We start from the raw sequence: 13,392 nt of genomic DNA, 5'->3' as shown, positions 1-13,392 counted from the left end.
CCAGTGGCTATGGCCAGGGAGGGCCTGGAAAGGCCACCCCACACCCCCCCAGCCTGGCCAGGCCATTGACTAAAGCCAGATCCGTGACTTCCCCCTCTGTGAGAGGCCCCGGCGCCCTGGAGGGAGGGCCAGGCCCGGGTGATTGGCATTGCTGGGTGCAATGGCAGAAGGGTGAGCAACAACAGGGTGGGTGCTGGCAAGCCCGGCTGGCTTTGCCTCCCTGCCTCCGAGCTGCCAACATGCCATGCCTTTCCTGCTCTGCAAGGAGCTACTGATGGTAAGCTCATTCGCTCATGGATGAATGAGTGAAAGAGTTCAATAAATACACAGCGTGCCCACCTGGTTCCCGGTCCCGGACTCACTGGGCGAACAAGCCAGACCCAACTAAGCTCCGTGCCGGGGGCGGGGGCAGGGCAGGGGGTCAGATGTGTCCACATGTGGCCGTCATAGCTGTGGCAGAGCATTAGGACTGCCACACTCCTTGAAAGCCAGAGCGGGGCACGGAGGGGGTGGCTGCCCAGGTCTCTAGCCTTTGGGAGCCCCAGAGAGGGGCCGTCTGAGCCAAGGCCAAGGGAGGAGGAACCGGCCAGACAGGAGGGCAGGGAGGGCTGGGTTGTGCTCCAGGCAGAAGGAACAGCCCAGAGGGAAGTCAGAGGGACCCAGCATCCGGGCACCAGGTCTGCGAGGACTCAGAGCCCAGGCTGCCGAAGGAGGGGAGGCAAAGCCTGGGCTGTGTGAGCAGAGCAGCAGAGTGCGGACTTGATTCTAGGGTTGGTGGGAAGTCACGGAGGGGAGGGACATGCCGGGATTTGTGTTTGGGGGAAAAGCTTCTGCACAGAAGGGGCAAGAGAGAAGCCAGTCGTCTCCCCAGATGAAATCCTGGCTCTGGCGGTGCCGCTCTCAGGGGGCAGGGGGGTGACAGGAGTCCATGTAAGGCACCTGTTCAGGCTGGGAGTTGGGTGGGAGGGCTGGGTGGGAGTCCAGAGGGAGGGCATGGCCCCGCAGAGTGGAAAGAGGCCTCCAGGATCCCAAGCTCAGAATGAGCAACTCCGAATGGGGAGAAGACCCGAGACCCCCCAAGTCCTGGACAGCCAAGCTAAGGCCCCTCGTGGACCCTGGGCTCCCACTGAGGCCTCGGGCACCCTACGGCCCGGAGTCTGTGAGTCTGTGAGCAGCGTGCACACCATGATTCAGTGAGTGATGTGTTCAGTGACAGGTGCTTGTAGAAGCGGATTTCTGCCTGCGGGGGGCGGGGGGCAGGTACACAGCCAAGTGCGTGGAGGTGGGGGCAGGGGTACAGGAAGCGAGCAGCGGTGAATCAAACCCACGCTTGAGAGGGGGCGACATGCCAGCGAGCCTTCAGAATGACCCCCCACCCCTCCCCACTCCCTCTGCTGAGGAGGCCCAGGCCCGAGAATAGACTCAAATCGTTCTGCCCCCTCCGACTCTCATTGCTCCTGCACGGTCCTGTCTGCATGGCCCTGTCTGTCCCGCTCACTGCCCACGCCTCTAGGTCCTGCGGGTCACAAAGCTGGGGGGCAGGGCGCAGAGCCTGCAGGGGCCTGGGGTTCGTCTGTGGGGTGCCACCAGGCTGTGGGGACCACACTCCTCGCTGTGCCACTGGCAGGAACATTGTCTTCCCAAGTCACTTGGGCTATGGGGCACGTCCTTTCCTTCCTGCCAGCTGACTAATGAGGAGGGTGGGGACCACACCGGAGGGGAGATGAGACCCAGAGCTTCCTCTTGGCTGGAGAGGGTCCCCCTAGTGAGGTTTGCGTTCAGGTGAGTGAAAACCGACTCCTTCCAAATAACAAGGGCGCCCATTTCTTGCTCACCTGCTGCACGTGGGGCCTTGAGCTAACCTGCAGGTGCTTGGTGGGGAAACGGGGGAGACTTGCCTTGGGCCAGAACGTTGTAGCAAAGGAAAGAGTAGGATGCAAATGTAGGCTTCCCTTTGACACCTCGAGCCCTGTCACCTCAGAGAGACCTCTTGGAGCCTCAGGGCGGGGGGCAGGGGGATGGCCATCCTTCGTTGCCAGAAGTGTTAGAAGCCGGGATTCTGACCCAAATATTGCATCTGTCAGTGTGCGTGTGCCTTTCCCCCTCACATGTGCTGCAAGGTCACCCTCTGTCCCCTCACCCCTTCTCCTGCCTGGAGGCCCCCTCCAGCCCTTTCCTGTACCCCGTCTGCTCTCCCCACACTGTTCTGGGTGATTCCAGCAGAGTGCCAATGCACCGTGGAGCTGCCCCCATTTGTGGAAAGAACTCTCCCTCCCCACTTCTCCCCACCTCTCCCCACCAGATCGCACTTCTTAAAGGCCTTAACAACACCCCATTTTTACCCTTTTTACCCCTCGTTCATCTTCTTTCACTTTGTGGCATTCAACCCTGACCCCACCACATCTGCCTTCAAGGGGGTCACCTTTGACCTCCCTGTTGCCAAATCCACAGACCTGCCTTGCCCTCCTCCGTCTGGACCCCCCAGCGGCATCGGACACGCTCACTCGCTTGGCTTTGGGCGCCAACCTTCTGGACTCTCCCCCTCCGGGCTACTCATGCTCTGTGTCCGGCCTTCACCACCCAACCTCTCTGGGCTCCATCCGGGCCTGAGGCTCTCCCCACCTCCCCACCTCCTCACTCTCTCGGGTTCTCAATAGAGTCAGGGTGTCTCTAAGCCCCAGAGGCTCCAGGGCCCAGTCTGGCCTGCACTCCAGACACGGAGGCCTCCAGGGGGCCCACAGTCATAGGTCCAGAGCGGAACTCCCTCTTCCCCGAGTGCAGCCACTCTAGAAAACTGCGCGGCGGTTTCTTATAAAAGGCAACATGCACTTATCACGGGACATGCGATCCCACGCCTGGGCATTTACTCAAGGGAAATGAAAACTACATTCTCCCCAAAACCTTTGCGTGAGTGTTCATGGCAACTTTACTCACGATTGCCCCAAACTGGAAGCAGTTAATATACCGCACAATGGCTGAATGGCCACAGGAACGGAGGCCAGCACACAGTGGGACATCACCTGGCACACAGTAGACACCCTGCACACAGTAGGACACCACCCAGCGCATAGTGGGACATCACCCAGCAACAAGAAAGCCCGTTCCTCAAAGGCACTGTGCTGAGAGAAAGAAGCCACCCACATGCCCCACGACTGCACCTATAGGACACTTTCAGAAAGACAACTGTACGGACAGAGGCCGCATCCGTGGTGGCTGGGCTGGGGGGCCTACATCGGGGCAGCCAGAGGGAGTTTCACGGGAACGCGGAAGTGCCCTGTGTCTTGGTGGTGGTGGCAGTCACGTGAATCTGTACGTGTGTTAAAATTCATAGAACTGTGCCCCAGAAGGTACGATTTTTACTGTATGACAAAATAAAAAATAAAACATAAAAATGTAAAAACAACTTCCTCCGGAAAATTCTTTCCTCCCAGCTGTCCACATGTGACCAGGTAAAAATCTCCATCTAGCCGGGGGCTCACGCCAGCACCCTGGGAGTCCCCTGGATGCCTCTTGCTCCCCATCCCTGCCAGCCACACAACTAGCTACTTCTGCCAAAGGCCCCCCATCCCCAGGCGGCTCCCGGCTCCCTCCTCTACCATTGGAACCAGCACCGGCCACCATCAGTCTTGGAAGAAACCGCCTAGTTTCTCTGCCACTCCTTGGTCCCCTCCCAACCCAAATGTCGAAGCGTCAGAAATCAGAGCATGTCACTTCCCAGCATCCTGCAAGAGCTTTCGCTGAACTCAGAATAAAACCAACTCCCTCCCACGGCCGCGGAGCTGGCAGGATCTGGCCATGTCCCCTCTGCTCTTGTCTTAGGACATCACACACTCGAGCCACGTCACGTGAAGTTCTCAGAAGGCACCATGTGTGTTCTCCTGCTGGCAGTGTCCCTCTCACCCTTCATGGGGCTCTAACTCCTGCTCTACAAAATTATATGGAAGTAGGGTCTTTGCAGATGTGAGTAAGATGTAAGATAAAAGAAGCTGATAGGGAGCAGGGTGACTCCAACGTGACAGGCAGCAGGGAGGAGACAGAGGCTGGGAGCGGAGGGACGCAGAGACAGCCAACCGGGCCAGAGGTCACTGGCTGAGCCCGAAGCCGAAGCCGGGAGGGAGGCATGGACCCGATTCTTCTCTACACGGTTCAGAGCGCGCGTGGCCCCGCCCAGCCCTTGATTTCAGACTTCAGGCCACCAGAGCTGTAAGATGATACCTTTCAGGTATTTTCGGCCCACCTGGGTTGTGGTGCTTGGTTCCGGCGGCCTTAGGACACGAATAAAAGTGTGTATTACAGTATTTGTGGAATGAATTAATACCATAGTGAGAAAACTCTCAGGAACTCCTCCTCCAGCAAGAGAAAGGGGGCAAGGTTCTCCTGGCGCTGTCGGGAAGACACTGCTGTTGGGGATTCCATCCCCAACCCTCCCGCAGGTCTTCCCACGTCTTCTGTGATTGGTCCAAACCAGGACCCCTTCCTGCCCCCTCATGCTGATGGGGGGAGGGGAGCACAGCTGTCCGGGGAGCAGAGCAGAGGCACCCAGGGCAGTCGCACTGGGCAGGGGACCCTGGCGCAGTTCCTCAGGACCGCTGTTCCCCCCAGTTCTCAGCAGATAGACAGTACTGTCTTAATTGTGCACCTTCCCACCTTCTTTGGTGGGAAGCAATTGCTCAGAAAGCTCACGGGCCCAGTGTGGGGGCGTGAGGTGCCCCTAATGACATCTCTGTCCCCTGTTAGCGGAGTTCGCATATGTTCATTTAAAAAAAAAGTGGGGCGCCTGGGTGGCTCAGATGGTTGAGCGTCTGCCTTCGGCTCAGGTCGTGATCTCGGGGTCCCGGGATCGAGCCCTGCGTGGGGCTCCCGGCTCGGCGGGGAGTCTGCTTCTCTCTCTGCCTCTGCTGCTCCCCCTGCTTGTGCTTTCCCTCTGTTTCACAAATAAATAAATAAAATCTTTAAAGAAAAAAAGTAGCACACAAAACTGACTCTCCGAACACTGGGGGTCACGGACCCCCTTTGAGAATGGCATAGAACCTGGGGTCCCGCTTCCAGGCTGACCGCCCACACCACACCCCACACCCCACACCCAGCAAGTACTTTGGGGAGTCCTGGCTCCTAAAGCCTCCGTGACCCTCCAAAAAGTGCACGGCCACGGGGAAGGGCCTCCGGGGTGCACGCTGCCACCTGGCAAATATTTCCTGGGCATGATGCTGCCGCTGGTACTCACAGGCGCTCACCCGGCCTGGCCACGGCTCCAAACCCTCTTCGTGGTTCACCTCACGTACACCCCATGGTCGCTCTCTCCGTTTTATGAAGGTGGGAACAGAGGCCCGGGCAGCTGGCGTAAACTGCCCAGGGTCACGGCTGAGGCAGGGTTGGCGCCCACTCTGACATGGAAGCCATCCACCCACCTGTTTCCTTTTACTTATTTTTTTAAAGTTTTTTTTTTTTAAGTTTTTGTTGTTGTTGTTGTTGTTAAAGATTTTATTTATTTATTTAACAGAGATAGAGACAGCCAGTGAGAGAGGGAACACAGGCAGGGGGAGTGGGAGAGGAAGAAGCAGGCTTATAGAGGAAGAGCCTGATGTGGGGCTCGATTCCAGAACGCCGGGATCACGCCCTGCGCCGAAGGCAGATGCTTAACGACTACGCCACCCAGGCGCCCCTTTTCTTAAGTTTTTATTTACTTAAGTTCTTAAGTATTTATTTATTAAGTTTTGTTTTTAAGTCATCTCTACACCCAATGTGGGGCTCGAACTCTTGACCCCCAGATCGAGAGTCTTCTTTCTTTTCTTTTTTAAATTGAAGTAAAATATACGTAACATAAAATTCACCATTTTCCCGTGTTTAGGTGCATCGTTCAGGGGCGTTAAGTACGTTCACGTTCCTGTGCAAGCATCCCGGCCACCCGCCTCTAGAACGTTCGGATCATCCCAAACAGAAACTCCGTCCCCACTACACGGGAACTCTGCACCCCCGCCTCCCCCAGGCCTCTGTGTTATTTTCCGTTGCTCTGCTCCTGACTTCTCCAGGTACCATATCTGAGCGGAGGCAGGGGATACCTGTCCTTCTCGCGTCCGGCTTATCTCACTCGGCATCATGTCCCCAGGGCTCACCCATGTTGTAGCAGGTGTCAGAATGCCCTTACTTTTTGAGGCTCATTCCATGGAATATGGACGGACCACATTTCATGCATCCATCATCTGTCAATGGCCACCTTGGGGCTGCTGTGCGTGGTGCTGTTGGGAACACAGGCACCCACACATACCTTCAAGTCCCTGCTTTCCCTGCTTTCGCACAGACAGACCGAGGAGTGGAACTCCTCTGCCTGGAGCAGGGTCCCAGCGTTACAGGGAATTGACACACTCCCTGCAGAAAGGCCCGGGAAGAGGCTAGAAGGAGGGTCAAGCACACAGGTTGGGCGAGAGGGCGCCTCTCTCTCTGATGAGCCCCCCACCCCCACCCACCGCCCTCCACACTCACACCCAGAGCAGAAATCTTCCCTCCGAGTTTTCTATTCTCGTCCTGAGTTCCGTCCATCTCCAGTTACCGGGTGATCAATAGGGACAGGACGTTTGTGGAAGAAGACAAGAAGGCAAGACGTGGGGAAGGGGTGAGGGGAGAAGAAAACCAGGTGGGTGTCAGCTGACCCAGGGACTCGGAGCAGAACCTGGTGAAGCCGGTTGGCTCGGCCAGTCCGGGGTCAGACGCGCCCATCCGGGCCCAGCTCTGTCTCTGGGATGGAGCATGTTTTCTCCCCCTCCAAGCTCCCCCTGGGTTAAAAGGGGGTGAGGACACGATGCCTGTAATCTAACACCCACCAAATTTCTAAGTGGAGTTTATAAGCTCCTGTTCACTTAATCACCATTTATTATTGTTCATCTGACCCATAGGACCTCTCGCCATCATCTCCCACAAACACCACCCTGCTGGGCTTGAATACCTCCTGGAACAGGGAACTCACTCCTCCTTCCCTGACCCCAGCTGCCAAAGGCCCAGCAGGACCGGTTCCCTGGAACCTCCGAGAATTTTCTGAGCAGAGGAATTTGCCCCTGGTCAGGGCTTGGGGATGAGAACCGGATGACCCCCGTCTACTCTCTGTCCGAGACCCAGAGTGGGCAGGACTGGCAACGCAGTTTTGCCGGTGTGCCCATGCCCCAGCCCCTGGGTGCCCACTCTGCTGGGGGCCTGCCGAATCCTATCAGTACAGTGGCTACGCTGTCACACCTGACACGGGACAGGAACATCTCAGAGCATGAGGGGCACACAGTCAGCTCAGGAGGGGCCCTGGGCCACCGGTGTGTTTTGTTGGACCTGCACAGGGTTTTCGAAACACCCTTCCCTGTTGTCGCTATTGGTCTACATTACCCAGGGATGTTGGTCTTCCAGGCCCCTGTAGACGCTTGGGCTTGCCACCACACTAACCCCAGAGCGCATGCTTCCTGCATCATTTCTGAGCTCCAATTTCTGGGGGTGGATGTAGCCGTGGCCTCCTATCCCGGCAGCCCCGGCCACACGCCTCCCTCCCTCACCTGTCCTGCCACCTAGCCAGAGGAAGGGTATGTGAGAATGAGCTCCACAAACACATCAGCTCAGCCGATCCTCGCCACCGGCTGATGAGGGAGTTACTATATTTCCAGTTTGCGGATAAGAAAACTGGGGCTCGGTCAGGTTAAGGAGACCCAGCTAATCTGGGATGGAGCCCGGCCTCTCCAACGTGCTCGGGGACCTTTGCAGAGAGCTGGCTTTCTGGACCGTGCTCCGAACGTACGGGATCCAAGGCTCTTCGTGGTGGGGCTGGGGAACCTGTCATCGTAAAAAGCTCTCCGGTACGATGCTGGCCGGGTTCGGGCCTTGCTGCACTTGACCACTCGGGGTGGAGGTGGGGGCTCTGTGTCTGTGTCCAGATGTCACCCCAGATTTGCTGCACAGTGAAAGCCAGCTGCTCTCCTGCTCCACACCTGAGTTTCCCCATGTGTGGAAGGAGAAAACAGCTGCCGCCCCCTTCCTGTCTTCCAGGAACGGGAGTGACTAGGAGGCCGGACCCAGACCCAGACCCAGAGTGGGCGGAACCGGCCAGGCTGTTTTGCCAGGGCCCACAGGGAGGCAGGGAGGTAAGGCCGGTGGTGGAAGAGGCCTCAAGGTGCTGAAGCCTCTCCTCTCACCCTTGCTCTGTACTTGTTCCTTATTCCACAGGGCCCTGGGCTTTGTCCCCCTCCCCCACAGCGGCCAGGTGCCTCTGCCCACCCCCCCACCCCGTCCCCCAATCTGGGTCTCCCTTGCAGGTGGAAATAGCTGACAACAGTGGCAGATTGGGAACAACCACGGTACCAGAGACCTTTGGAGTTAGGAGAGGGGGTCAATAAGACGGCCCTCTACAGAAATTCACTTGAGCTTGGATATGCCTGGGTTGGATCCTGGCTGTCTGGTGTTTGGTTTAGCGGTGCGATCTCCTTATATTCCCTGACCTCAGCCTCTGCATCCGAAAACATGAGGTAGAGGGGAGCGCTGTTTCTATAGGGAAAGCTCTATGGGGTGGGGATCAGGTCTGGCTTGCTCAATGCCGCATTCTCAGCTTGTGGGATCTTAGCAATTCAGTAACTCACTGGGGAATCAAATGACTATTATTAAATAAGAAAATGCACATGAAAGCCCTTAGCTCGGAGCTCAATGAGACTCAGTCAATGAGACTGTAGCAAATGCTTGGTGAGTATCCATTACTACTGTTGGCGGGCTACAGGGAGAGGCACTCGGGGCCATGAGACTCAGGGAATCCCAGAACGGGTTCAGTCTAAGATCCCAGAAACTGAGAGGCCCTCGGAGGTCCCAGGTGCCCACTCAGGAACATCAAGGGCATCATCTGGGCGGTTCCTCCATACGCCTTTGTCACCCCGTCTTGTCTCGCTGGGGCTCTCTGGCTCCCTGGCACTGTTGGGTTTCCCCACCCGGAATTTAAAAAGGAAAAGCGGAGGAAGTTGCAGCCCTTTGCTGAACCATCTAACCAGACCTAATTAATCGATAAGCCAAGCTGCCGCTTTCCTGCCAACCAGCCGCCTGAAGAGTACTTACTTCATCTGTGAATTGATTGCCGTACTTTCGCCACCACTACGTCTAATCCCCGCCGCCCGCAGAGGCTGGGTGCCAAGGGGAGCTGGGAGCTGCTGAGCAGGGCTGCTCTGCCATCTTGCCAAGGAGACGTGGTCTCCAGGTGCCCAGTCTTCAAGGTACAGGTGGGAAACTGAGGCCCCGAGTGGGGTGCAGAGGGGCAGGGCTGGAAACTGCTTACCTGGCCCCAGATCACCCAATGAGGTGGAAGGAGGGCCATTGACCACACTCCTGAAGATGAGGGTCCCCCTGCAGCAGCCCAGGGTAGATCAGAAAGGCAGCCATGACCCTCAGAAGGTGTGGCAATCTGGTCCCCACCACCACAATGCTAAGCCGGCTGGGACCGCAGGATGGAGGGAGGGTCTTATATCAGCCATTGCATCCCTAGGGTAGGCAAAGGTCACCAAGAGAACCAGAGGCCCAAAGGCTGGACATGGATCAGAGAGCGCCATCCTTGACCCCCAGGTTCCACAACAGTGGCCATTTACCAGGTGGTTTCCAGAACATTCCTGATTTAACATATCCTGCCGGAAGCAGGGGAGGGTTAGAAGTCACAGGTGTCAGGACCACACCCCCTGCATGTGCGTGCACCTGCCAGCCTTGACCATGAACCACCTCATCAACTGCTTGCCTTTGCCTTGGCCCACCTGGAATACACACGTGGAGTCCAAGTAAAATAAAATGCAAACAGGAGCTGAAAACAAGAGCCCCACTCGAGGCAGGACCACAGTGATCTGTCAGCACATAAGCTCCCAGCCTTTGCCCCCAGCCCTGATGCTCTTCCTGTGCCTGGACAGACTTCTTTCCAACGCTCCCCAAGATGTAGAAATTACGCATACGGTGTTTTATACATTTTACAGAAAAGGGATTACACTAGCCACACCCCCCAACAAATGCTTTTTCCTCTCGTCAGTAATTTTATACAGAGTGGTCTTTGGAGCCCGCTGCGGAAAAATGCCCCCAGCGTACGTTGTCCCAGTGGGGTTCTTGGTGGGACCCCCGCCCACACGGCCCAAGCCATGCCCCTGATCTGATTATGCCCCTCATTAGCCCGTTTAACTGTCACCACCATCCAATGAGAAGGGCCTGATCGTTACCATCCCCCTTCTACAGATGGGGAAACTGGGGCACAGAAGGGTCCTTGTTTGGAGTCTCACAGCCAGTGGACGGCAGCGCTGGGAATCCAACCAGGCTGTCCGGCTCCAGAACCATGCTCCCAACTGGCACATCAGTGTTCTCAGACCAGAGCACGCATCAGAATCCCCGGAAGGCTCGTTAAAACACAGATTGCTTGGGGGCGCCTGGGTGGCGCAGTTGTTACGCGTCTGCCTTTGGCTCAGGGCATGATCCCGGCGTTGTGGGATCGAGCCCCACATCAGGCTCCTCCGCTATGCGCCTGCTTCTTCCTCTCCCACTCCCCCTGCCTGTGTTCCCTCTCGCTGGCTGTCTCTCTGTCAAATGAATAAATAAAATCTTAAAAAAAACCAAAAACACAGATTGCTGGGCCCACCCCTGGAGGTTATGATGAAGTGGGTCTGGTGTGGGGCCCGAGAATGTGCGTTTCTAGCCAAGCGTCCAAGCGCTGCTGATGCTGCCAGTCCAGGAGTCACACTAGAGAGTATCACATGCTGTTGCCCCTTATCACGACCCCTTGCTGACCCAGGGATGAGGCTGCCCGCAGCCTCTCCTGAGTGCAGAGCAGGGCGTTACAGAGCTGGCCCAGGGATACAGGGCTTGCCCCTACAGCCTGACACATTCGCTGTTGAAGGAACAAATGACCCAGATATCATGGAGTCACTTAATCATCCGCCACCTTTCCTGGGGATCCAAAGCTGTTTTTATCTGCCATGGTCTTTTCCCTCCACCCAAAGTGACTTGGAAACATATTCTTCTCCAAAGCTGTGAGTAAAGGATTAACTCACCAGGCGTGTGTTGTCCACACCCTGCGTATGCCAAAGAAAAGTTTGGCCCTTGACCAACTTCTGGGAGGCAACCTCTGAGCCCTCGGAATGTCTTGCCCGGTAAGAGTGTCTTTATTTACCTGGGGCTTTGGGACACGTCAGTTTGGTTTATGGTGATGATGTGATTTATGGCAGGGGGCCTCTGGATCAAGGGATTGAAGACCAGGGTCAACCATACAGGCAGTCAGCCACGCCTACACAATCAATTCCCAACAAAAACCCCAGATACCAAGGCTTGGGCAACTTCCCTGGCTGGTGCTACCCCACACACGCTATCATACATCATTGCTGGGAGGACTGAGTACTGTCTGCATGACTGCACTGGGAGAGGGCAACCAGAAGCTCGCACTGGGGTCTCCAGGAGCCCTCCCATGTACCTTTTTCTGTTGCCGATTTTAATCTCTTTTCAGCGTGATAAACCATAATCGGAGTGTACCGTTTTGCTAAGCTCTGCCATTCTAGAAAATCACTGGGGGACCCCCAGACACAAGCACCGATTCACTGAGTTGCTGGACAGTTACAGAGCACCTCCTGAGCGCCTGCCTTTCGCCCGAGCCCTGCCCATACTGCCCAACGCCACTGGTCTCTACACCTTCCAGCCCTCCCAGCCCTACGGAGGACGTTTAACCTTCATCCTTCACCTCCCTCCATGGAAAAACCAGGAATCTTGTCTGTGCAGCCCTGGCGACCATAGGCAGCCCCCTCGATGTGATACCAGGTACCATCCCAGGTACCACATAACATCCTGAGTATCAGCTAGCATCCCAGGAGCCAGTCAACATTCCAGGAACCAGGTAACATCCTGAGTACTAGCTAACATCCCAGGAACCAGCTAACATTCTGGGAAACAGGTAGCATTCTGAGTACTAGCTGACATGCCGGGACCCAAACATCCCAAGACCAGACAGCATCCCAGGACCCAGGCAACATCCCAGGACCAGACAGCATCCCAGGACCCAGGCAACATCCCAGGACCAGACAGCATCCCAGGACCCAGGCAACATCCCAGGACCAGACAGCATCCCAGGACCCAGGCAACATCCCAGGACCAGACAGCATCCCAGGACCCAGGCAACATCCCAGGACCAGACAGCATCCCAGGACCCAGGCAACATCCCAGGACCAGACAGCATCCCAGGACCCAGGCAACATCCCAGGACCAGACAGCATCCCAGGACCCAGGCAACATCCCAGGACCAGACAGCATCCCAGGACCCAGGCAACATCCCAGGACCAGACAGCATCCCAGGACCCAGGCAACATCCCAGGACCAGACAGCATCCCAGGACCCAGGCAACATCCCAGGACCAGACAGCATCCCAGGACCCAGGCAACATCCCAGGACCAGACAGCATCCCAGGACCCAGGCAACATCCCAGGACCAGACAGCATCCCAGGACCCAGGCAACATCCCAGGACCAGACAGCATCCCAGGACCCAGGCAACATCCCAGGACCAGACAGCATCCCAGGACCCAGGCAACATCCCAGGACCAGACAGCATCCCAGGACCCAGGCAACATCCCAGGACCAGACAGCATCCCAGGACCCAGGTAACACCCTGAGTACCGGCTAACACCCTGGGACCTAGGTGACACCGCAGGCCCCAGGTAACCTCCCAGTGCCCCCAGCAGCCCTTACCTGCCAATGACCTCGATGTTGGAGATGGCATAGAAGTACTTGTAGAGGTTCTCCCGCTGTACGTAGGTGCCCCCCAGCGCGGGGCGCAGCAGCCGCATGCGCAGGTCCGTGAGGGTGAAGAACTCCTTGAGGCCCTTGGCGCTCTCCAGCCGCGTGTAGAGGTTGCCCATGTTGCGCAGGTCGGGGCCGGCGAAGATGGCCAGGCGGTCCCGCACCTCGAAGCGCACGTGCTTCTCCTTCTTGGAGCCGGCCCAGCGCGAGTACTCCTCGGTGCACAGCACGCGGTGGGCGCCCGAGGACGACAGGTCGCGGGCGCGGCGCGCTGCCATACCGAAGGCCTCCATGCAGTCCTCTGCGTAGAACTGGTAGGGCTGCCACGTGCGCCCGTTGTCCAGGGACTTCTCCAGGACCATGACCGTGGGCCGGCCGTACTCGAAGGTCACCACCACGTCGTCCGTCAGCTCCACGCTCTTGTTCCACGACAGGGTGATGTTGGCCTCCAGCGGGCTCGGGTAGCGGCTCCACGTGACGCTCTGCCAGTACGTGGCCAGGCCCTCGTCCTCCTTGTCGAACATGAGCCGCGGCGGGTGCGCCAGGTCCGGGTTGGACGCGTCACACTCGTTGCTGCACAGGTAGGGGTTCTCCTGCGGGCGGAGGAGACGGGAGGGGTGGGCGCTGACCTGGGGGGG

General features: G+C 57.3%; 1 protein-coding gene across 4 annotated transcripts in view; it reads right to left on the bottom strand.

Annotated features, from left to right (window-relative positions):
• Positions 1 to 13,392, bottom strand: part of NTNG2 (netrin G2) — a 67,848-nt gene that overhangs the window by 23,940 nt on the left and 30,516 nt on the right. For all 4 annotated transcript variants that reach the window (XM_034664730.1, XM_034664729.1, XM_034664728.1 and 1 more), the window contains exon 4: positions 12,704 to 13,347. In XM_034664730.1, the coding sequence (XP_034520621.1) occupies positions 12,704 to 13,347 (644 nt within the window). The remainder of the gene's footprint in view (positions 1 to 12,703; positions 13,348 to 13,392) is intronic.

Source organism: Ailuropoda melanoleuca, chromosome 7 (genome assembly GCF_002007445.2).
Source record: "Ailuropoda melanoleuca isolate Jingjing chromosome 7, ASM200744v2, whole genome shotgun sequence".
Lineage (NCBI taxonomy): Eukaryota > Metazoa > Chordata > Mammalia > Carnivora > Ursidae > Ailuropoda > Ailuropoda melanoleuca.
This window is presented reverse-complemented; position numbering and strand designations above follow the sequence as displayed.